General features: G+C 39.9%; 1 protein-coding gene across 1 annotated transcript; it reads left to right on the top strand.

Annotated features, from left to right (window-relative positions):
• Positions 1 to 3,064: 3,064 nt before the first annotated feature.
• LOC149024100 (uncharacterized) lies at positions 3,065 to 5,498 on the top strand. The gene is made up of 9 exons (XM_089142887.1): positions 3,065 to 3,463; positions 3,557 to 3,743; positions 3,846 to 3,979; positions 4,084 to 4,196; positions 4,276 to 4,531; positions 4,623 to 4,781; positions 4,869 to 4,948; positions 5,051 to 5,100; positions 5,338 to 5,498. Exons 1-9 carry the CDS (start codon positions 3,065 to 3,067, stop codon positions 5,469 to 5,471), a joined length of 1,512 nt encoding a protein of 503 aa, XP_088999013.1. The 3' UTR covers positions 5,472 to 5,498.
• The last annotated feature ends 19,972 nt before the right edge of the window (positions 5,499 to 25,470 follow it).

Raw genomic sequence — 25,470 nt, 5'->3', positions numbered from 1 at the left:
CTTTGTAAAAGAAACCATGTAGATCTTGTTATTGTATAGAAACTTAATGAGAATGCAAACTATGTTGGACATGATAACCCTAACATTCCAAATAGAAACACATTCCAAATAGAAACATGGAATGGTTCTTTGTAAAAGAAACCATTTAGATGTTGTTATTGTATAGAAACTTGACGAGAATGCAAACTATGTTAGATATAATAACTCTAACATTTCAAATAGAAATATGGAATGGTTCTTTGTAAAAGAAACAATTTAGATCTTGTTCTTGTATAGAAACTTAATGAGAATGCAAATGATTTTCAGTCATCATGTGGGTTGTACTAAGTTCTTTTGATTGAATTAGATACTTATGCAAATGATTGAATTCATGTATTATGAAATTCATATTTTGGTAAATTTGCGATGAATGACGAAAATGGAGGAGCGAATCCAATCCTCTGGCTTGATGGAAAGATTTACTTGACAAGTAAAATCAATCAAAGCTGTCAGGATGGATCTCGACAAGAATGATTCACTTTATGAGTAAATCATTCAAGAATGCAAGGAACAATTGTATTGTTCTTTGTGAGAATAAGTAATTCAATCCTAAGGAGAACTTCTAATTAGATTGTGTTTAAATTTGTTCTAAAACTCATGTTTTGGTTCAAAGTGTTCTTTTGGATTTTATTAACTACTATTATCTTTTGGAATGTTATGAATGATTCTGTATTGAGTTTGAACATTACATTTATGGGACTAACACTAGAGCCATATGTAGAACATAAGTGGAGATTGTTGAGGTATCTGAGTCATACTCAAATATGGTTGAGGTATTTGAGTTATACCCAACGTATGTTATAATATAGGCCATTGGATCAGTTACGATCAAACGTTGTAATGAGCCTTTATGAGAGAGTCCAACTAACCATAGAACCTCGTGTTGGTCTATAAATACTGCTGGAAGCAACGGTCTGGGTATTTCAATCTATATACTCAGGGTGTAATGCTTTAAGCAACCTTGTGTTTAAATCCTAACCTTAACATTATTTGGGGGTCAAATATCAATGGAGACCAAATTGGGCTGAAGGTTGTCATTTTTACCATCCAACGTCATCCAACTTTGTGTTAGCAGTTAGCAGACAAGGATTTGATGGGAGCTAAACTCTATAAATTCATTGTTTCTTCTTCCCTATAATTTCTTCTTCCATTTAGTTATTCTCTATAATTTCACCGTTAATAGTGATTATGTCCGTCTTCGATGCTAGAATAGTTTAAAGCTCACCAACTACACCATCATTGATTGACTCGTTTTCCTTTTCTTTCTCGCTTACAGTAACCTCCACCCCTTTAATTTATGATCTTTTTGATGAATAAAGTTTTAGGCTAGGAAATTCCCAATTCTAAACAAACTTACTTGGTTGCGTCAGGTTGATCAATTCTTTTTTGTGTATATATGGAAAATCAGTAGAGAGAATAGTTTTGCCAAAACCCACTTAATCAAAACTTATATTCAGTATGAATAAGCATTGATGTTTGCAAGATTTGATTGATCAGATAAACCCTAGTCCTTGACATTACCATTTGCCTACACATCTTGGCATGGGAGTTGTTCTCAGGTAGTTTGAGGAATTCTAAAGCTGGTGTTTTGTCATCTAGTTCATCTTGTTCTAATGACACAAATCTGGGGAGGTTAGTTGAGCGATTAACAACCCAAAACTCCCATGGGGAGGTCTTGGGTTCACACCCATCCGGCGGCATATATATTTGTAATATCCCCCCCCCCACCCATAATATCAACTCGTCAGCTCCATATAAATAAATAAATAAAATAAAATAAAAATAACCCTAGCCGTTAGAGTTGGTAGGGTTAGGGGTTTCATTTTGTAAATTCATAAGCTATTAAACCCTTGGATATAAAAATAAAAAGTTGTATTTACAATGAAATCCCCACTATTTGATTTGAGACCGTTCAATTGCTTTCTATGCACGTGGGGAAATCTCACTGGTTGGTTGTAGGATGCAATCACTCTTGCAAATAAAAATCCGGTTTTTGTGTCTTTCTTTCTTATATTCGTCCATCTCATGTTGGAAGCCTGTTTTAAGCTTCTAGAGTTTCAAACGTGGGAGAAGTATCACCTTAATTGTAAGAGTATTTGGTGGAGATGGAAGGAGAGAGAGAGAGCTTATGTTACCTTAAAATATAAAAATCGGAAATTAAAAAAATAAAAATGGGATAATTGAAATGTGAAGTTCCCTTAATTCAAAGGACTAGGGATGAAGTTTTCATTTTAAGGTTGAAGAATTATTTCATCCTTCTTTATGTCGATCCGAACATAGGGGTCATGCAATTTGAGAATCTTATTTTTTTCCATAAAAAAATGAAACAGAGGGTACACTTTTTACTTTTATCCAAACATTGAAAAACTCTCGAGAGAAAACCGTTATATGTCTCCATAATAAGTGGATCCTCAAGCCATTATACTCCGAAAATTACACCTAACTGGCATTTAAGTTGTGAAATTAACCAGCTAACTGGCATTGTCATACCTTGTTGTATAAGCCAGGATTAGAAAGATTCATGAATTGAGTCTAAATAATCATGCACTTATTTAGTAATTTTGACACTTTATCTTGATTAAGTCCAACAGAATTCCAGCTATTTGCTTCAAAATAAGGGAAATTGATTACTTGCTCACCAAAATTATCTGAGGACATCCATAACCTAAGGGACCATAAATTTCTTTCTTGTATGTTTAGACATCACATGTCAGAAGTGAATAAATTAATGTTTAGACTTCTTAGTTGGTTTCATTCAACTTTACCGGAAATCCAACTTTTTGTGGGTTGTCTCCGGTGGTCCTCATCTTCCTTGCAAGACCTGATTACCATTCTTGCAAGGGCAGAGACTGATAGGGAAAAATTCTAGAATTCTCAATGTTCCTGTAAACTTTATTTCTTCTATTACAAATGCTACTTTTATCTCCCCAAGAAACCTATTTCCTTACAGAAAAAGTTGCATATATAACGACCTTACTTCTACAAGCTTTGTAACATCACATGATCCTTGTTGTTTGTCAAAACAATGGCTATGAAAACTCCTTCTCAGCTACTTGGGCTGCTTCTATTAGTCTTCATAACTTGTGTCTCTGCAAATCCAAGGCTAGGTGTGGTGGAGAGAAGAATAAGGAAGAAGAACCTCAACCATGTGGCCAACGGAGGCAGCCTTACGACTCCTCTTCTCAAAGATTTGAAGACCTTCAACTACACACAGACGCTTGACCATTTCAATTTTGGACCTGAAAGCTACAATACCTTTCAACAAAGATATGTGATCAATTTTAAGCATTGGGGTGGTGCAAATTCTAGTGCTCCAATCTTTGTTTATTTTGGCGCTGAAGCCTCTTTAGATGGCGATCTTGGTTATGTTGGGTTCCTTAATGAGAATTCTCCTCGATTCAAGGCTCTTGAATTGTACATAGAGGTAAGAAGGAATGGTACTTGTTTTCTCTCATTAGAATTTTGGATACAATAAGAACTCATCCTCAAAAGCTAAACAATACATGTCTTTTCATAGCATCGTTTTTATGGGCACTCGGTCCCATACGGTTCAATCAAAGAAGCGTTACAAAACACAAATTTACGTGGATACTTCAGCTCTTCTCAAGCTCTTGCCGATTATGCAGAAGTGATAAATTATGTGAAAAAAAATTTGTCTGCAGAGGCCAGCCCTGTGATTGTCATTGGAGGATCTTACGGTGGAAGTATGTGAATCATTTACATCTGCTCATGTCACATATATATAGTTGCTCATATTTTAAAACTCTGTAAGTCTCTTATGTCATTTTTTTTCTTTCTATCTACAGTGCTTGCATCATGGTTTCGGTTAAAATATCCTCATATTGCCCGTGGAGCACTTGCATCATCAGCACCAATTCTCTATTTCGACAACATTGTCCCTGAAGATAGTTACTACTCTCTAGTTACGAAGGTTTTCAGGGTAAAATTCAAACCATAACAATAAATTAAACTTACATGCACCTTCTCCCACTCTTGGTAAAGATCTCTAGAGCGTGTGGTTATAGTCTTTCTCTTGTGGTATAGGAAGCAAGTGAGAATTGCTACAATAACATAAAACAAGTGTGGTCTACAATTGACGACGTTGCTGCCATGCCTAATGGCCTTAAACTTCTCAGTGAAAAATTCAAGACTTGCAGGTAATTAAGAGTCCTACTGGTATGAATTTTGGTTCCCATTTTCTGGAAAAAAATTAATTTTTGTATGTGTTTGTTATAGCCCATTGAGCAATTCTTCACAACTCAAGGACTACCTAGATATTACATATGCAATCGCTGCACAGTATAATCGTCCACGACCTCCTTATCAAGTTTCAATTATTTGCAAGGCAATGGATGAAGAATCTAGTAGAACAATCGATGTTCTAAGTCGGGTATTTGCAGGCGTGGTTGCTTTCAAGGGAAACGAATCGGCATGCTATGATATGAATGAATACACCTCCCCTAGTGAAACAAATGATGGTTGGAATTGGCAGGTAATAATTGTTCTCTGAACCTACTAAACACCGAGACTTTGCACTGGATACGATCTTAATTTACAACCTCTGATGCTTTGTGTTCATGTAGACATGTAGTGAGATGGTAATGCCGATTGCGGCCGGTACAAATAGTGAGTCAATGTTCCCACCCAAATCGTTCAACCTCACCAGCTTCATGGAAGATTGTAAGGAGAGATATGGAGTCAGTCCTCGGCCTCATTGGATCACAACTCAGTTTGGTGGTCATGTATGTTTTAGTTGCTCTCCACTCTTTGAAACACATTTTGAACTATAAATACTAATTAATTAATGCTGTTATGGATTAAAAATGCAGGATATTAAACGGGTTCTTCAACAATTTGGAAGTAACATCATATTCTCCAATGGATTGAAAGATCCATATAGCAGTGGAGGGTAATTAATTAGTAACTGATACATAATGTGTCATTTAAAGTCTTCTCAGTTTTGGATTATCCATTTAATTTCTTGATCAAACTCACTTTGATTTTCTCTTAGGGTGCTTGAAAACATATCTCCCAGCCTCATAGTGGTTACTACAAAACAAGGCATGTATTGTATTACTTGTTATGTTTTTGATAAGTTCGCACCATTTCGTTATACAATGAAGTCGAAGACACTCTAGAAATCAATCATCTGGGTATCCTGGCACATTATGATTGGTTTGTGAGTTGTTTTTGACGTCCTTGTATAAGTATGTGATCCGAACTCCTTTTTGACTCATTATGATTACCCTAGTTTTGTATGTAAAGTGTACTCATATAAACTTGATATTGATAACGCAGGATCTCACTGCTTGGATTTAGGTGGATCTTCTCCCGATGATCCAAAGTGGTTGACCCATCAAAGGAAGAAAGAGGTCAAAATAATTGGTGAATGGCTGAGAACGTATTACATGGATCTTAAAGCAAATATTTGATGGCAATAGAACACCTACTAATTTAGGGATTGTGTGTGTTTATTTTCTTCTCCTAGTGGGGAATGGTGGTGTCTCTCCCTGATTATGGTGAAAGACTAGTGTTTGTACAAGTGATCTTTCTTCTTGAATAAATTTGTTGACTATAGAACCATTGGTGGTTTTATTTAGAAAGGGAAATAAAAAATTAGAGAGCTAAACAGTGACAGTTTCTGACCGTGATTTAAAAAACAATGAGGAATGAGAGAGAGAGAGAGAGAGGACATGGATCGTGCTTGCATAAGTAGGATCTTCAAGGGCTATTAGGATTTAGACTTTTACTTCTTGTAGCTTTGTTAGACTGATCATTATTTCAATTGCTGTAGTTTTCAAAGATTTAGGGCTTCAAATCTGTAAAATTGCTTGAACCGTTGCACACTTAATGCACATCACCTGCACCGAACTGTCAAGATTGAGATCTCGACCGTCCTTTTCCAGAAAGTGATTTTCACACTTTTTGAAAAATGGATGGTCAAGATTTCGATCTTGACCATTTGTCGCAACACAGTGCTGCACATTAATTGCGCTGCACTGGAGTTGAGCTCTCAAATCTGACAATACTAGGGTTGATAGCTATTTTAGGTTTATAAATTAGGGGAAATGATGAAGTTGATGGAAAATCTTTCAGATCTGATTCCCATTTTTCAGTTAATAGCAAATTTTATTTTAAAGCAACAGAGAGGTCAAATCCACGTCATAATGCTAACTGAAAATGCTTTCAGTTAAAATAGTGCTTACAGTTACTAGGGGTGCAAGTTTGGCCCTAGCGACCCACCTTAAGCCCGCCCTGAGCCCGAATAGGGCTTGGGCTAAAGATTTTGGCCCTAAGGGCGGGTTAGGGCCAAAATATTCTGGCCCTGAACTAGGGCCAAGGGCGGGCCTGGGATTACTCTCTGGCCCGCCCAGCCCATCCCGGCCCGTCCCTGATTTTTGGCCCTGACCTAGGCCCTGATTTTGGCCCTGACCCAGGCCCTGATTTTGGCCCTGATCTTGGCCCTGACCCAGGCCCTGATCCTAGCCCTGATTTAGGCCCTAATCTTGGCCCCGATCTTGGCCCCGATTCTCGGCCCCGATTCGGGCCTTGATCTTGGCCCCGATCTTGCCCCGATTCGGGCCTTGATCTTGGCCCTGATCTTGGCCCTGATTCGGGCCTTGATCTTGGCCCTGATCTTGGCCCTGATTCTGGCCCTGATTCTGGCCCTGATTTGAGTCTAAAGACTCTGGACCCTCCACCCACATGGAGAGGAATTAATTGTAATATATATGAGTGGATACTTGACACGTGTCAAATTTTAGAAACATGATCATGTTTTGTAGAAAATTAATAAAAATAAATTATAACCTCATTACCTATGTAATAAGCATCTATTTGATTTTGGCCCTGATCTTGACCCTAATTTTGGCTCTAATCTTAATATTAATTTGACGATGATCATGTACTACAGTACTAAATTTTTACCCTGATCTTCATACTAACATTGATATGAGTCTTGATTTTGACATTTAGTCACTTTGATCATATTAGACTATAAATTCACTTTTTATATTATTTTTAAGGTAATTTACTTTTTCAACAAAGTCATTTTTAGTTCAATAAAATATTGATTTTGTTTTTTTGCTTAAGGCGAGATAATATATTATAAATAATAAAAACTATTACTTAAAGAATTAATATTTAAAAAATCTATACCCCAACTTCTCATCATGAATATCTAACAAATCTATTGTGATATTTCAAAAAAAATTTATTAAAAACATATAGCTATGTTTGTAACTAAAACATCATTTTCTTTAACTATGAAAAAAATACATTTTTTTTTTGTTGAATACTAAATTATCGTCGATTTACTTATTAACAAGGTTTTGAATATGAATTTTTTTGTATTGAATAAAGTTATCAATTTATTGAACAGTTGTGAATGAAAACATACCTACCTACGGCTTAAATTCTTGACTTTGAAGATAAAATTTTCATTTATCAGATTCCTTTTGAATTCTGAATCTCTGATGTTTCTAAGTTTACAAAAAGGGTTTTTGTGACATTCTCTATAATTGACTTGATTTTCAAATATGCCTAAACTTAATTACAATTCTTCTCTCTACTTATTATATTTCATGAATAATTTTAACTCTTTGGTGTTGGAGAAAAACCAAAGGAAAAAACCGAATAAGAGAGAGAGAGAGAGAGAGAGAGAGAGAGAGAGAGAGAGAGAGAGAGAGAGAGAGAGAGAGAGAGAGAGAGAGAGAGAGAGAGAGAAACTTCGGGGAAAGACAAATTGGAAATGTGGAATGAAGTTTGACCATTGTCTTAGAAGTTAGAAATTAATTGAGAATTGAGATAAAACTTTTTCTTTTTCCCTTCGAGCTTACATATAATAACCATAGTTTTCATCAAATAGCAAATTAAAAAACCCTAGAAATTTGAATTTATCTATTTCTCTAAAATCTAAATGGGTATAAATAGTTAAATACATATTGAATATAAGTTTTGGATTATTTATTGACATCTTTACTATTTTATTTTCCTTTGGAATTTAAGAATTTAATTACTTTAATATGTATTTTAATTACTACTTGTCTTACATTTGATATTTACGACCAAAGATATGGCCAATTAAAGCTAGGGACAAGGCCAATTAGGGCTTGGGCCAATCAGAGCCAATTAGGGCTAGGGCCAGGGCCAATCAGGGCCAATCAGGGACAGAGCCAGGGCTAATCAGGGCCAACCCATCCCGACCCGGCCCAATTAGGGCCAATTAGGGCAGGAATGGGCTTGGCTTAGCCCTGTAGGGCTTAGGGCCAGGGACAATAATCATTGGCCCTGAACTAGGGCCAGGGCGGGAATGGGCTCAAATTATACCATATAGGGCTGGGCTTGGGATTGTAAAAGCCCGGCCCAGCCCAGCTCGGCCCAGTTGCAGTCCTAACAGTTACAATTAAAGGTGGAGAGTCCTATGAAAATTCTCTCAACCAAAATAGATGGGGTTAGCTCTAGTAACCATTTTACCAGGGGTGGGGATCAAAGTTTGCACATCTTGAGGTTTTTAGTGATGCTTACCAGTTCTACAAATAGGGGTATCAAATTTAGAGGCCAAATGTTGCGATTATTGTCTTTCAGCGTGGCTAGGTTTTCTTTTCCTGGCACAAATTTCTTTGATTTGTACTCTTAGATCCTTCGCTTTGCTCATGCCTTGCAAAAAGCCTCTCACACCATTGCCTCCTGCATTGATTCAGCCTCTATGTTCCCCGTGCTTACAATATGAATATTGCCACACTCCAATCTTATCTTGTTTAGAATTCATCATGTAGCCCTGCACACAATAAAGTGGGTGAGCAAAATGATTTTACATAGTCACATATACATGAAGTTGTGCTATGTATGTGCTTATCATCAGGTTTTGTAGTAGAGTCATGGTATAGATGTAGATCAGTTATCCAATTGTTCACATTATGTAGGATTATAGTGGAGTTATGTTCTTTATTGTTATAAACCTTAGCGTTTCTTTCAATCCATATAAAATAGCAGATTATTACGGGAAAAAAATTATTGGATACTTTATCCAAGTTTGAACTTAAAAAGAAAGAGTTGCAAAGTTGAAGGAAGGAATTATTGGAGATGAACTCCGTCTGAAGTCCAAGAGGTCCCGCTGCCCAAATATTACCTGCATTATCATCGAGTAAAAGATTGAATCATTGGAGTAAACCAATAAACTAGCAAGTTTGTCAATTATAACAAAGAATTCCAAAGGATCAATCCTAACTAAGATAGAGCCAAACAAAAAGGATTTGCAAGCTGCATAACAAGGAACGAGGAGGATTTGCGCAATTAAAGTCTCCAATAAATGGTCAAGGTGAGCTTTAATTACGACTTTCTTTTCGAGTTTTCATTTTGGTTGACAAGTTCAGTAAAATGGACAGGAATACGAGTTTTTAAACCTTTCACCCGACTATTCTCATGCACCCTATTAAGGATAATAATGGTCCTTCGCAGTCTGAAAACAAGAAAATCACAGGCATCCCTAGCCGAATCTAGGGTTTCCCTAGCCAAATCTAGGGTTTCCCAAGCCACCACTACACCATGCGTGCAAGGCTTCAAGAACTCCACTCAAACTCAACTACCTCCATGAGTGCAAGACTTCAAGAACCAAACTCAAACTCAAGTACTCAAGAGACTCCAACATATTACATGTTATCCACAAGTGGATCAGACTCAGAGTTGCACTCAAACACACAAGAGACATAGTTCATACCAACACAAATAGATAACTTGAGTAATTCAAACTCTAGAGTTAGAGTCCAAGATTAATATTGAGCAAGACTCTTGTAATTAGAAATATGCAATATGTACTACAGTCAATCTTAATAAAGCAAATCACATTCTTGTGGACGTAGGATGCAGAGATCAACCTAACCACATAAAACTGAGTCTCTCTCTCTCCATCACCCAAAAACGTGTCTCTCTAACCCTAACTCATGGCTTCTAACATGGCATCAGAGCTCCAGGTTCCCATCCATTCATTTCCCTCCCTCAATGGCTTCCTCTCAACAAAGCTTAATGAGATAAATTATTTGTTATGGAGATCTCAGATTGTTCCTCTTCTAAAGACATACAAACTATTTGAGATTATTGATGGCTCTTCTCTTTGCCCACCCATTGCCATTCCCGATAAAAATGATCCTGTGATCTTTTGACCAAATCTTGACTATCAAAATTGGAATCGTCAAGATCAACTATTGATGTGCTGGATCATTGCTTCCCTTACTAAACCAGTGCACATGCAACTTATTGGTTGCTCCACCTATAGAGAAGTCTGGTCCAGGCTTGAGCAGATCTACTCAACTTGGTCTTCCGCTCGCATGATGCAACTTCACCTTCATACCCAAAATATTCGAAGAGGTAACAATAGCATTCATTATTACCTTCTTTGCATCAAAAATATTTCTGATCAATTAGCCGTTGTGGGACAGCCTATGAATGATGAAGAACTCTATCTTCATGTCTTGAAATGGTTTGGAAGTTGAATACTCTCCTTTTGTGAGTGCTATTACCACTCGCAATTCTCCCATCTCCTATGATGAATTACGATGCATGTTATTGACTTAGGAAATTCAGTTAAGAGATGAACTAACGACTGTTGACTCTTCTTCTCCTATGGAAAACATGGCCACTAGCCAACCCACCCTATTAGGCCTCCACGTTAGCCTTACAAAGGGTGTTTTTCTCCAAGAGGCATATTTGGTCTTGGTCGTTTTTCTCATCATCATGGCTCTCATACACATCAGCCAACTCATCAAGTTGGCAATCGTCTTTTTTTTTTCGCTAAAAGGGTCATTTTATAACGAAAATAAGAAAAAGAAAAGAAATACAGCAATTAGTACCTACATTTCTCACCCGCAACAACAGTTGCCCCCAATACACCCTTCCTCACTGGTTCCTACTCATAATTGGCAACAACTAAGTCATCAGAAACGAAATGTAGGACGTCTAGATGCATCCAAATCAAGATCTTTAAGAAAAGCTTCATAACAATAGTTACATAGCAGCACTATCCTCTCCCAATGGGAGGCTCTGATGCACTGTGGATACTTTCGCTAAAGCTGCATCTACCTTCTTGAATTCCTCTGCTATAGAAACCTTTTTACTTGTTACTACTTTCTTCACTGCGTGAGCCTTCTTCTTCGGATGACCAGGTTTCCGACGAGGAGAACCTTCAGCCCACACTGATATAGACGAAGACGAAAGTGGAAGAACTACTTTCAATTGCAAAGTTTCATCATTGACCGAACTCTCCAGCCTGGCCGAATTCTGATCGGCCCCACAATAGTCCAAATCATCATCCGTAGTTCCTTCAATGGCTGAACTTCTAATAATATTTGCAACTTCAGGTCCCACCAATGAACACTCCAAAGAAGGGTTTCCAATTTGCATAGAACTCTTACCTGCAACAAGTACTTTTTGAAATTCAAAAGGAGTGGTTGAACCACTTTCGAGCTTATCTGTAGGTCCCACTAGTGAACTCCCCAAAGGAAGTTTACCAATTGAATTAAAACACTTTGCCGCATCTAAGGAATTTTGAATTTCAAAACTAGAGTCCACGACCAAAGAAGCTGCTTCAAAATTATTCAAATTCTGTTGGGCCCCGCATGACCCCACTTGAAGCTCCAAACCAGAGTTCACGTCCAATGCAGTTTCTTCCAATCTAATCGAATTTTGTTGCGTAGAAAAGTCTTCCACATAAACCGAATTATGTTCCGTAGAAGAGTCTTCCACTCTAACCGAATTCAGCAGGGCCCCACAAGGCCTCTCATGAAGCTTTTCAAAGCGTTCAAAAGAGCCAATATCCTTAGTGGCCGAATTAGGTGGAAGTTGGTTAGTCGTGGGACCAACAAAGGTAACTACATTCATTGAAAGATTACCAACCAACGTCGAACTCTTGCCTTTATCTAAAATTTTTTGAAGTTGAAAAGGATCACTTTGAGAGAGAGAAAGATCAAGAGAAGAGTTCTCGCTAGACACGATCATCACATCAGAGGGAACCAACCTTGTAGATTTGAAATTTGAATTGAAATTTGAAATTGAATTTGCTGCACCCTCATTGGATGAAATAGAGTCCTCCAAACCCGCCACATCTAGAGCCACATGAATTTGATGTTGGAGTGAGCTTGGAGTTTGCACTCTCACACCGTTAGTAGGAATCCCATCCACAATAGGATTATCTGCTGGTAGGTTTTCTGCAGTAATGATAGAGGGTTGAACCTGCAAACCATCCAAAGAATCGTTTGAAGCAAACCTACAATGAAGACCCAGGTGGCCTTCTCGATTACACCGTGAGCACCGCAAAATATCATCCTCAAAAATTACCTTCTGAAGAAAACTAAAAACTCGAAGAGTTCCTGGTTCAAGGCGCTCAATCTCAACCTCATTCACTCGAACAACATCGACCTCCAATTCAACTAAAATTCGAGCATAATGACCAATAGAACCAAGAGGAGTTCGTCTATCAAGAGAAACAGGTCTCCCAACAGATTTTGCTATAGAAAGAAGCACTGTCTCATGCCAATACTCAAGAGGTAAATCAGGAAAACGAACCCACACCAACTTACCTGCTAGTTGAGGAGAGTGGATATTAAAATCCGGCCTCCATCGTTGAAAACGAATGTATTGCTTTCCAACATTCCAAAAACCTCTGCGCCACACCTCAGTCATATCTGCCTCACTATGAAACTGAAAGATGATAAACCCTTTCCCCAATGAATGTAAGATCACCCCGTGAGACAATTTCCAAGCACCCCTAGCTAGCTCTCGCAATTCATCCATGGTAGTGATGCGAAAATTAGCTCGCCCAATCAACGAAAAATGGAACTGATTTCTTTGCAGCTCGTATTCCTATTGCGGGATTACAATCCTGCGAAACTTACCCGCTTGTATAGGAGAAGGGAGGGAATCAATCTCAAGCAACAACGAACTCCCCACTACTCCCGCATAAGATTTATCCCCATTGGTAGGCACCTCTGGAGGCTTCAAACGCAGGAAGACCGATTCCCTAGGCACCTCCGAATTTCCTTGAGCTTCCATCTCCTCCCACAGATACTACACTCATCAAGTTGCACCAGAAAAGCAAAGAAATTTTAATCTCCAATAAAACTTGGCCTTCAGGGTGTTAGACTTGGCAATCGTCTTATTTGGCAAATTTTTGATAGTCTTGGACATAAAGGAAAGGACTGTTACCAGTGCAATCATGCCATTTTGAAGCGTTTCCCACAAACGACACCAAATGATGTAACAAGTACCACAATTCTAACTCAAAATCCGTATTGCATGTCCGATAACCCGAAGGTCAAGTTGGAATAAGTTTTAGAGTATCCAGATTGAAGTCCATGATTCCATACCCTAAACCCATGGATCTGGATTCTCTTGTTGAAGAACCTACCTTGCTGGGAAGTTGAATCCCAAGTAGGGGTCAAGAGGTGTTTGAAGGTGTCATTGAAGGTAAGACCTCCTCCATGTGTTGTTTAGGGTTAGGTTGAGGTTGGGAGTCAACCCCTTGAGCAAAGCACCCAAGTGTAGTAATGTACTAGGGGGCGGTTACTTAAGGCTGTTGATTGAACCAATCAACTGCCACAATTGACCACCATTGTCTGCTTGCAGGATTTTGCCCTAATTTGCCCCTTATCCTCTATAAATAGTAAACCTTGTGTTTTTAACTCATTATTATATTTGGGATTGCTACTGTGGACATTTAGGAGGCAGTGACCACGTGCTGAAAGGTGAGGAAAGCGTGGTTTGAGATCTGGATCTGTTTCCCTCGTTTGTTTGCAAAGCTAGTTGAGGTAAGTGAATCCCCTCACTCAATTCTCTTCCTTTAACTTTGGATTGATGTAGATCCATCTCCTTCATGTTGGGGTAACCTAATTGTGATTGATTGTATACCCTAATCAATGTGTTTGAGAGGATCCTATCTGGAAAACAAATCCCGCATTCGAATAAAGGATGGATCTAATCAAGGGAGATGATTTGGGTGTTAGATCTCTGTCAATTTTAGGTTTCTGATTTGCTCCTTTGTTATAGACTTGTTAAGATTGAAATTCAGATTAAGATCATCCCAAAACCGAATTGAAATTGGATGATCAAAAGTCTAAATTTCGGAGCTCGAAACTATCTGTAAAAGGGGTCGGTCACTAGTGGCAGTCGCTTGACCCAAGCGATTGGCAGAAGCAATCAGCTGGGTCACAGTAGCTATGTGAATTTGGTTTTTGCTCTGATATGACTCATGAGTCTTATGTATGCTTGTAACCCTATGTTTAGGTGTCCTCTGAGTCTACTGAAGGTTTTGTAATTGTGGTTTGATTGCATTCTATTAAGCTTTTACTTAATTTTAGGTGAGGACACAATATCTTGTTTATATGCAATGACATGTATATGATGAATAAGTTGTTTCCTATATTATTCATTAATCATGTACATTGTTGTAGTTGTTTAATTTACTTCAATATTGTTATATACTTATTGTTTGTGTTATATTTATATACTGAATCATTTCTTGATATTGAATGAATGGTTATGATATGATCTTGATTGATGTAGTGTAGTTGTGATGGAAAGGGTATCCAATTGGGCATCTTTGCTTGAGATATCAGAGAACTGTGGTATGGGACACGTGCTCACTGATGCCTCCAACACTATCATGACTGTTGGATGACATACCTAGGGAGTCTAGAATTGCATGGCTAGGTACCCTACATGATATTACCCTTTTGGTAGGGGAATTGAAGCCAAATGACCCGTGACAATGTTGACGTGACTCTGTTTCGTCCTATAGCGGTAAGTAGTCCGTGCGGAGACTCAATGGTCCACTGGTGTTTATGCAATGGCAATGTTGCATATGTTAGGGTTGGGCTCATGGATGTCTAAGGAACGGCTCGGGTGTCGTGAGGAGTCATGAGAGCATTCTGCCCCAATAATATGTGGATGATCATAGGGTTAGGGAGTGGAATCCAACAACGGTAGCCAGTCCGTGAGGGTTCTCATTCCTAGGTTGCGAAGGTTATGGCATCGAGTTGGTTGGTGCCATAGGGAAAGTATCTAGACTCCATATAGTGTGTTACCAGTATGACCTTGCATTGGATTAGAAACCCAGACATGCACCAGTACTTATTGCCAATGGTCGTGGTAAGAGAGTGTTGACTTAATCCCCAGCCATGGATGCCTAATGAGGACTTTACCCCTTTACCCAGGATCCCAATAGAGGTAATCAGTCTGTGAGGGATCAAAGTGACTAGACCTACCTAGAGGAGGGCTGATGTTATATCTTAAAGCATGTCAACTATTTAGAGACTTGCATAGTTAGATCTTAGTAGTATACATACTATTGAATATCATTCATATTATATATGCATTGCTGATTGTGTTGACATATGAATGAGAAATGTGTTATCCTTATTAAGTTTATCAGAACTCATTCATTTTCTTTGTATGTTATACTAAACTGTACAGATAGTTGCACGTCGTCGGACATTGGAGATAAGTCATATGAGAGAACCCTCTAGTATGAAGATGATGTGGCACCGTCAGTGGGAGATGGAGACAATGAAGCTTCCTATGGATGCTTGGAGTGCGCTCATAGCACCCATTGATGGCAGAAGGAGGCAGATTGCTAGACATTTTGAAGATCGTATGGAGAAGAACTGGAGAACCCCCTTCCTTGTTATTCATGAAAAACATTATTTAGCCTTAGAGAAAGAATCTGGAAAGAAGATAATTTAGTTTATTTTGATTGCTTCTTTTGAACTCGTTATTTCTTTGATTAATGATTCTTTCTTTGATTCTTTTATTGGAGTATTTGGACTCCTGTAATCCTTTGATTAATTATTTGAACTTGCTCGTGCTCTTGATTTATATATACTTGCATTTATTATTATTGATGGGTAAGACTGTAGATCCTGTGACGGATCGCACCCACTGGTTGTTGGGCGGGTAATCGAGACCGGCAGGTGGGGTGTAACAAATGATGAGTCCAAAAATTGGTCAATCCTTTAATGCCTGCCTGCAAAACAAGATTAGATGTGGGCCTACTCCACGGTCAGGAAGCCACCTCCGTATGTTAAGTCAATAATGGATCACCACAGAGCTTTGGCTAGATGTAAGGTTTAATTGAAAACGATGATGGAGGGAAATGATTTAGATACCTTCGATTTGAGTGATACTTCAGTTATATTAAGTTTACCTCATATGCTCAAGCATTAGATTCATTCATAGTTCTCCTTCATAGCCTTCAGATTGTAGGGTTCCCCCCCCCCTCAATCGAAGTCAGTTACAGTTTCCATATAGAGCCCGAACATCCCGAATTTAAATGGGATCGCGTCTCTTTCTATAACTGTTGGGTTTCTTCATGCTTACGCTACCTCTCAACTCAGTTCTTGAACCAATCCGACCGGACTAATTGAACCAATCGTGGATCATCTAGTTCATTGTTATTTTTTACTTATCACTAGGTAGAGAGGATTTGGACTTGGTTAGGAATCTTTTGTACACATTAAAATTGGGTAGCTAAAATTAGGTCAATTAAAGTCAAACAGTGTCTCTCTCTATGGTTCATCGTACTGTCCAAGTGGTTTAGGGTGTAAATCTTTAAACAAAAGGTTGATAAAATTCAAAACCCGTATAGGATCTGGTTGAGCATTTCTGAAAATAAAATCATTGTGTAACTTCTAAATGCTATAAAATGTACTAATAAGATTGAAAATATCCATCTTAATATTGGTTGTCAAACTGGGAGCTCCGCTTCCTTCCCCTCTTTCGGCCACGAAAGAAACAACAAAGTACCAAAGTGGTTGCGGGAACGGAACGAGACGCTTTGGTTACCGGCGAACGCTTCCAAAGGCGACCCTCACGCCCTTGAATTCTTATTCACGAATGAGGGAAAGCCAACAGAAAGATTCGATTCTGACTTCGTAGAGCCGGTGCTGCTGCTGCCTGCGCGTAGGGCCGTCCCACACTCGCTCACAACCGCTTATTTAGTTGATATTGTAGGGCCCGCGGACCTCGATCAAAAGAGGAAAGACAATGCCCATCATACCCTTCGGGGATGTCAGTTAGGCCATTCCAGGTGCAAAATCAATAGGTGCCGGAGCTGCTACAATTGCTTCAGCGGGAGCTGCTGTCGGTATTGGAAACGTTTTTAGTTCCTCGATCCATTCCGTGGCGCGAAATCCATCATTGGCAAAGAAAAGAAGCAAAGCCAGCTACCACAAAGACAAAGAATCAGACTAAAGGATGGCACCCCCTTTACGAACGGATGGTTCTTTCTTTCCCGCTTTAGTCCCTTTATTTAAGTCTTTTATTCTGGCATTAGATGCCAGTTTCGAGTGTACTGAGGTAGGAAAAGCGATGCATTTTTGATCAGTGACCGTAGAAAAGTGAATGCTTTCTATGATATCTTCTTTCTGGCTACCAAACGTGCTAATTGGTCAAAAGAGCTTATTCTGAGTGCTTAATCCGCCCTAGCTTGCGAAGATGTGAAAGAACGCGCTTATTAGACGCTGCAGGGGAGAAGGTTTGGGATGAGTGCTTGGGAAGTGGTGTATTGTCAACCGGCAACCGTATCTGGAAACAACGATTAGTGGATATTGGTACTGTCACTGCACAGCCCGAACACAAAGAAGCCAAGTAGCTAAAACCAAAGCGTTGGAGCTGACAACTGCGAGACTAGGAGAATAGGAAAGACTTGGTATATAATCCGTGCCTTCGTTCCGTGCGACTCCACTCCTTCGTAAGCCCCCTTAGAGATAGGGGCAAGCCGCCTTGTCTACGAGATTAAGTTTAATCCTAAGTCTGAGCTCAAACGTTTTGGGCTCATGTGGAAATGTTTTGACCTTGTGGGTCAATTATTGACGCATTCAACCAGCTCATGATCCTTAGGCTATACAGCATGGAGCAGGCAGAGAGATGAAAGGCAAACTTTAATAGGGGGAGGAATAGTTCGTGAGACCGATTGAACTACATCCAAGAATAACCCGGCACTTTTGGGCACTCAACAAACTCACTCAGGTCTCTCAGCCTAGTTGATCCCCCGATAAGAACCCGTGAGTGAGAGTTCAAAGAAAGAGCAAAGTGGGCAAATGTGCCGGAGCAAAGGCACGCCAGGCCATGTAGCGAGGTGCCGCCATACGACGGGTTCGGTTCAAGGGTGAGCTGCGAAACCTCTTCCTCTACTTAGAATGAATCTATATCTGTCTCAATTAGTTGTTTGTGATTTGTGCTGTAATAAGAAAGATGTTGCTATTCAACGATAGGTCTAAAGACGCAGGCATGGGCCTCTTCTGGGGGGCATTGACCCAAAACGAGTCCAGGTGAAGATCCACTGGCACTGGATGGCGGGCGGAGTGGAAGCAGAACCGGAAAAGGCTGCAATTCCAGAGACGGTTGACCGAGCCGCAACTCTTGTTTTGCTGCTTAAAGAGAGGTTGATTTACCTGCCGACGCTGGGGAATGGTCCTGGGAATCGGTTGCAATCTTTGGTACTGACCCCGGATCATCAATTGACTATTCAGTAGAGGAAGATCCCCTTCCGAGCCTTAGCAGCCTATCGAGGAAATTACCCGACATCCGGTTCTCCTCCCCAAGGTAGCATTGCCGAGCGGGCGATCCCTGTCTTGTTTATCCAGCTAGCTTTTATCCTTGGTACTAAAAAACTATTTGTGAAAGAACTACTCCTTATTTACGAATAAAAAGTACTCTTTTTGTTGAACCAACAAGTGAAGTTCTGCCGCTAAGACGTTGAGTGATTATGAAAGCTTTCCCCTGACTCATTTCTTTCCGACTTGGTGCTTTCAGTCTGTCGAAATTTCTGTGAAAGGCAGGGATTTACGGTAGTCATCTATCGCGACAATGGATCAACCCGATTTCCAAGCTAAACGAAAAAAAGAAAAATTCAAACTCTGCTCGTGAGACATGGTCCCTATTTACTGTAGTGCATCTCTAGGTGTTGGTAGTGAGTGAGTGAAGGACTCTCCTTAGAGAGGACGAGAAATCAGCTTGCTCGGGTTTCGGGAAAGGAGGGGTTGGAGTATTCTGCCCTTTTTAGGAACGAATCCCTTACTGTCCTCGAACGCATGTCTTGATCCAATGCCGGCGTAAGCTCCCAAGCAGTGGGAGGAGGGCAGGGCTCTGACCGCGTGCCTGTTGAAGAATGAGCCGGCGACTCATAGGCAGTGGCTTGGTTAAGGGAACCCACCGGAGCCGCGTAGTGAAATAATAAGAGTTCTATACATCAGCCGTGGAATACCTATCGAAAGCCAGCTCAGTATCTTCCCACGAATTAGTGAATTAGGCACGATGCTTCTGTGCAGAAGAACAAACTGCGGGTCAATCTTCATAAATTTCATCGTAAACGTGAAATACTTAATAAAAAAATGCGGGAGAAATCAAAAAGATGCAGGGTCTTTCCTTCTTATGCAACATGGCTAGAGCAGCTGTGGCCGAACCCTTGTCAAATTCAAAGGTAACAACTTATCTATATTAACCAAACTCTACAATCAAAGTGGAGACTTTGCTAAGGATCGAGTGCGGCTTCCAAGCCAGCGAAGACGAGATGCCGCCGCTTTCTTTGAGCGAGAGGCGAAAGACTGTGAAAGCTTCGTCGAACTTGAAAGGCCAATTGTTGAGTAAGGGGGGGTCGGGGGCGGGAGAAAGAAGACTCGGGATTGAGAGGCCAGCCAGGTCGATCGCGATAGAAGCAAACCTTTATTGTTTTTTCATAACATAAGATTATGTATCGAGAGAGTAGTATGAGACAAAGGTAATTTCCGATTTGATCGTATCTATCGGGGATCCATTTCAGCGTCACAAACTTTTTTCTTTTTTGTTTTCACACCAGAATTCTCTTTCCAATATTTATGTTATGAAAGAGTACGAAAAAAAAAAGGATCATTTTTTCGTTAATTGTTCAAACCAGAAAGAAACTTTGGGATTGCTAAATCACAGACGAAATAAATCTATAAAGCAACGGAACCATCATAGTATTTTTTGAACTCCTCTACTAGCCCACATAGTTTCCGGAAGGCATCTAATCTTATCCCTTTTTAACAAAAAAGTGGAATGCGCTTTCTTTTCGCTCTGAACCAGTAAATGCTTGTAATGGATAAAGCAAAGACAGAACCATCTAAGAGGAGGGCATTCTATCTCGTAGTAGGGGTGGAAAGCCATGATGATTTCGAACAAGGACTGCAAAGCACCCTTTCTCTGCGGAACAACATGCCCTTGGGATCTTTGCTCGACTTAAAGTTCGGGGTAGCTAAAGCTCCCTTTTATCGGGACGTTTTTCCACGTCGTAGATCACAAACGAAGGAGCGAAGAAAACCAAAACATATATATATAGGGGCGCGCTTGGAAATGGCGAAGCCTTTTTCAAACACCCCCCGAACCCCCGTAGTTCTTCCCTTTCCCTCTGGATTGTGGTTCATCCCTCACCTGATCTACGACCACCCTCGCTCGTGTACATGAGCCCGCTCTATTCGATCCTCTGTCGTCGCCGGGGAGCTCTTGGCGAGGAGAACTTAGGATAAGTTGCTAAAACAAACGGGAGGGGAGGATCGACCCGTTCAGTATAATTCCGAAGAAAGACTGTTGGCAGCAGGTGGAGACATTTCTTCGCCTCGATCTTCAAAGAAGACTGACTCCTCCTACTCCTCCTTCTCCTTTAGGATAGGATCGTCGTTGGTCCTTCTTTCACTAATGATCTCACCATTTTCTAGTAGTTCGCGCGAACGCGCGAGGGACTATCCTTTCTATCGCTTGCGCTTGCAGTGGGGGATTGAGATCGGGCCGGGACAACAACATCAGCTTCTAGGGATAGTAGGTTTTTTTTAATCCAACCATTCTAGTGGACTGGTCGATGCGCGATACAAAGTTCATGATGCAGAACTCTTTTGGTTCATCCTATCTTATTGGCTTAGCTCATCCTAAATAAAAATGAACTAAATAGCACTAATCCCTACAGGTGCCCGTAGTAGGCCGGCCACTGCATGACTGGACTTTCGCCCCAAGTCTTCTTCACCCAGCTGTTGAAGGAGTAGCCAGGCTGGCCAAAGGTCTTCCGAGCTAATAGGGGGCACGGACGACTGTAACTATGGGGGTTCGGGGGGTGTCCCCCTGAAACCGTCAAGCCCTAATCGAAAGAGCCTCAGTTAACCCTGTCTTTCGTTGATAAGAATTGATACGCTCTCGATAACTGGTACACCAGAGGTGCGTCCTTCCCGGTCCTCTCGTACTAGGGAAAGGTCCTCTCAATGCTCTAACGCCCACACCGGATATGGACCGAACTGTCTCACGACGTTCTGAACCCAGCTCACGTACCGCTTTAATATAAATCTATTCGGCTGCGTTCCCCCGTTCGAGAGTTAGAATCCTAGCCAGGTGAAGATCCACTGGCACTGGATGGCGGGCGGAGTGGAAGCAGAACCGGAAAAGGCTGCAATTCGAGAGACGGTTGACCGAGCGGAGGCATATCGGCTTGTTCAGTTAATTCAATAGCCTTTTTCATTGCCTTTCGAAATGAAACTCTATTTTTTAATTGTCCAGCTATATATTCTGCAAGAATATTAGGACCTCCTTGGCACACGTGACGGTTATCACCTCTACCACGTCCTCCTTAACGTCCCTCGTTACCTCGTGGGCCTCCGCATCTCTTCTCGGGCGGATGGACCGGAAGACTTCAAGCCCAACATGGAGCGAGGTTTTTTCATGACACGTGTAACAACATTTAGTATCATAGATGTAACGATCGTAGTATTGATTGTTACTGTCACTCTTAGACCTATTATTAACTGACTTGGCCCGGGCCTAAGTGAAAGTGAAGTGGTGGGCCTACCCATCCCAACCAGGGGTATGCTGGGATTCGCGAAGAGCAGCACCTTACGATGTTCATGACCAATCGGATCCTGACGTACCAGTAGGTACCAGAGGAGATCGCTAAGCTAAGTATTTATATGATACCCGGGAAAATTCGGGTTTCTCTGGTACTAAGGTTCTACCCTTTCTGGGGGAATTGCTCCCTTTGATCGGAGGCCAAAGCCCTTCCGAGAGGGGCAAAGAGATATTCCTTCCACTGCTACTGCTTCTATGCCTACTGACTGCTACTCGTCCAGATGCGACCTATGTCATTGATGTCGGTCCGTATCTTTGGTTTCATAGTCAGGAGTATAATAAGTCAATTTGTAATCTTTAACACCAGCTTTAAATCCGACACTTGCTTTAGTCTCTGTTTGTGGTGACATAAGTCCCTCCTTAAATTTTTAAATTAAGAATTCTCACAACAACAAGGTCTACTCGACATGGATTAAGCGTTAATGAAACCTTTCACAGGAATCCTCTATGTTGCCTACGTTTGCTGGCAACACAGCCTGCAAACTCCGGTCCGAGACCCCAATACTGACTCTATAGGGGTAAGGCCATAAAAAAGATTAAGACAGAAATAAAAAATATAAGAATATGGGAGATTTTCGGCTCTTAATCCTAGTGGTCCTATCGCCCAATCCTACTTGTCCAGTCACAAGTGGGGAAAAAAAAAGATGCCAACTTGATTCAAAGCTTCTGTCACAAAGCACACAATGCATGGAATTTCTAGTCCATTTGGATAGTAGCTCTATAATTGGTATTCCTACATTCAAAAGTTGCCAATCTTTTTTTTTTTATTATTTTTTTATTTGGTATGATGTGAAGTTTCCAAAAGAAGAACCACCCAGATTTATATGAGCGAGTGGGGGGGGGGGGAATAGTTAGCAAACAATAATTCTTTATGAGCTAAATTAGTAGTAAGCCTAGTTGAAGAGTGAGAAATTAAAGTTAAAGTATTGGGATCATAGTTCAAATCTAAATTGTTGATAGTAGAGGAGATCCTCTATTCCGTCCACACGGAGGTTTGTGGTTCGATCCTCCGTTCCCCCACACTCTCCCCCCCCCCATCCCATCCTCAAGGGCTTGTGGGCCCCCAGTCACGATGACTGGCATCAACTTGGTAATAATTAAATAAATTAAAAGAAGAAGAAGAAGATAGCAAAGGAGTTCACAGGGCTAAAAGTGAGCAATATTTCTTGTCCAAAACATCTTCTATTCACCACCACCTCAGCCAGGGTAACCCCTCTAGTGGATAATAAACTGAGTATTGCTCATCATTTGGTCTCAATAGTAATTGCAATGGGGGTGGGGGTTTGATATTTTGATCAAATAAACCATCCGAGTACATTGTAAAGCACCAATAAGGGACCTACTTTTGCTTTACTATACAATGTTTCTTAGTTACCAAAAAGAGAAACATGTTGTAATAAACATAGAAACAAACCATGGTTGTGATTTATGTTCCTAAGTTTATTTTATAAGATGCTAATGGAGAGGTTCATACACACTTAGTCCACTCACAAGAAAGAAAAATTGTGCCAGATGGACTCATTACAATATCCATAGAAAACACAATTTGGATTGATTGCAACCCATTTGGAAAAAGAAAATGTTCAATACTAATGGATTCGGTTACATAACCATGAGTTCCCAATGCACGAGATCTTGTAGCATTTACCAATGAGGCCCTATCAATTAGTATTACACAGAAGAAATCAATTCTAGATACTAATACAATTAGATCCGCTCTTCATAGGCAAACTTGGGATTTGTGATCGCAAGTAAGACCAATTCAGGATCATGGGATCCTTTTCTATCAGATAGGTAGGGCTGTTGCACAAAATGTACTTCTAAGTAATTGCCCCATAGATCCTATGTATTTGTATGAAGAAGAAATCATATAAGGAAGGGAGTCTTTCCCTTGACTTGTACTGATGAGAATTTGACTCTAAGAACTTGAACAAAGAGCTGCTGAATTGGCCTATTTCTTGCGCATACCTATTGAAGTATTTTTTAAGTAAAAATGAATGCTTTCTCAGCATGAGGGAAAGAACTCAAGAATTCTCTTTTGTATACCTTTTTTTTTTTATGGCTTTTCAAAAGTTTCTTTAGAACGCTCATTTCAACGCAAAAGCAGACGTATATGGAACACCCATAAAACGAAGCAGTTTTTGTCCACCAAAACTATTGTTTATATGTATATATAATGTATATTGATGTGTATGTCAAAAGCATGATATGTGATCATATTGACTTCATTGAGTTCTGTGGAACTCACTCCTTGAAATATATTTCTTTTTAGATTTTGTTGCAAGTTATGAGGACTCCATTTACTTGGAGAGTTCGCTGTTGGCAGAATCCTATGAAGGATCGGCTGGAGAGACACCAAGGTACACGGAGAGTCATGTCCCTTTTGGACTGCACCTATGGAATTTAAGCGTTTTGATATTCCAGAGATATTTTATGGAGACATTGTTGCCTTGATTTCTTTGTTGTACACACTTTATTGTATCGTTAGGAAATGCCATTGAATACTCTAAACCCTTCTTGAAACATTTGAGACTTCTGCTATTGAACATTTTCTTTATTTAAACACTGATTTTGACTTAGATTAACTTTGATTAACACTTTAGATAACTGTAATAATTTTGATATTTGTGATCTTTCTTTCTTTTTCTCTTGGATTATGCTATAGGGTGTTATGGGTTATGGATTGGTCATGAATCTGGATCCTGTAGTGTATCACCCCCACAAGTATTTAGATAAGTCTGAATCCGGATGGGTGGTGTGTAACAAGTATCCTCAACAATCTTTATTCACGAGCAAGAGCACCTTTTTTTTTTTTTTTTTTCTAAACTAATTTTAGTCTACCTAGACTTAGAATTGAAAACAACCAAATATAATAGTATGGTTAGAGATTACCTAACAAGGACACTTTACCCCTTATTTGAGTCTAATGCAATGAGAACTGTATACCCAAATAGAAAATGATATGCACCACAAATGACCTTTCAATAACCTTCTATCACCTGAAGCTTAGCTTCTACATACTTGCTTAAAAGCCTTGGTATGTTTTTGAAGGGTGGAGTAAGGATGACAAGCAAATACAATTGAATTCTTACAATTTGGGAGCTTAAGAGTATTTAATTAGGCTTATATAGATGGCTTTCAAGTGCCTCAGCCCAACTCCTAATGGATAGAAAATGGACAAATTTTGGCCTTGATTGATCACCTTCTGATCAGATGGATCGTTGTCTAATTAAAATATAGTCGTTAAAAAAATAGAACTTGAAGCATTTTTACCTAGACGGATCACTTTTTGGTCAGATGGTTCACTGTCTGCTCAGACGAAAAATATGACTAAGCTTCTATGACCCAAACGGAGAACCGTTTGCAGCCTAGAGTGGAATTACAAAGGGATTTAGGTTCTCCTAACCAACCCTATATTGGTACACATGCTCCTAACATGTTCTAGGTCATTTTAATGACATGATGCACATGGTTTTAGTGAAAATGAGTACGATTACATTTGTATGTGCAAGGAAGTGTCATAAGCCCTAATTTGCTAAG

This window comes from Hakea prostrata, chromosome 2 (genome assembly GCF_041222555.1).
Source record: "Hakea prostrata isolate BN-2017 chromosome 2, UWA_Hpros_2, whole genome shotgun sequence".
NCBI lineage: Eukaryota > Viridiplantae > Streptophyta > Magnoliopsida > Proteales > Proteaceae > Hakea > Hakea prostrata.
The sequence above is the reverse complement of the archived record's forward strand: the minus strand, read 5'-3'. Positions and strand labels throughout refer to the sequence as shown.

Bases quoted from the DNA above. Each gene is read 5' to 3' on its own strand.
- LOC149024100 (XM_089142887.1), top strand. From the start codon at position 3,065: ATGGCTATGAAAACTCCTTCTCAGCTACTTGGGCTGCTTCTATTAGTC. The intron at 4,197-4,275 runs GTAATTAAGAGT...TGTTTGTTATAG, and splicing joins GAAAAATTCAAGACTTGCAG to CCCATTGAGCAATTCTTCAC. The intron at 4,532-4,622 runs GTAATAATTGTT...GTGTTCATGTAG, and splicing joins ATGATGGTTGGAATTGGCAG to ACATGTAGTGAGATGGTAAT.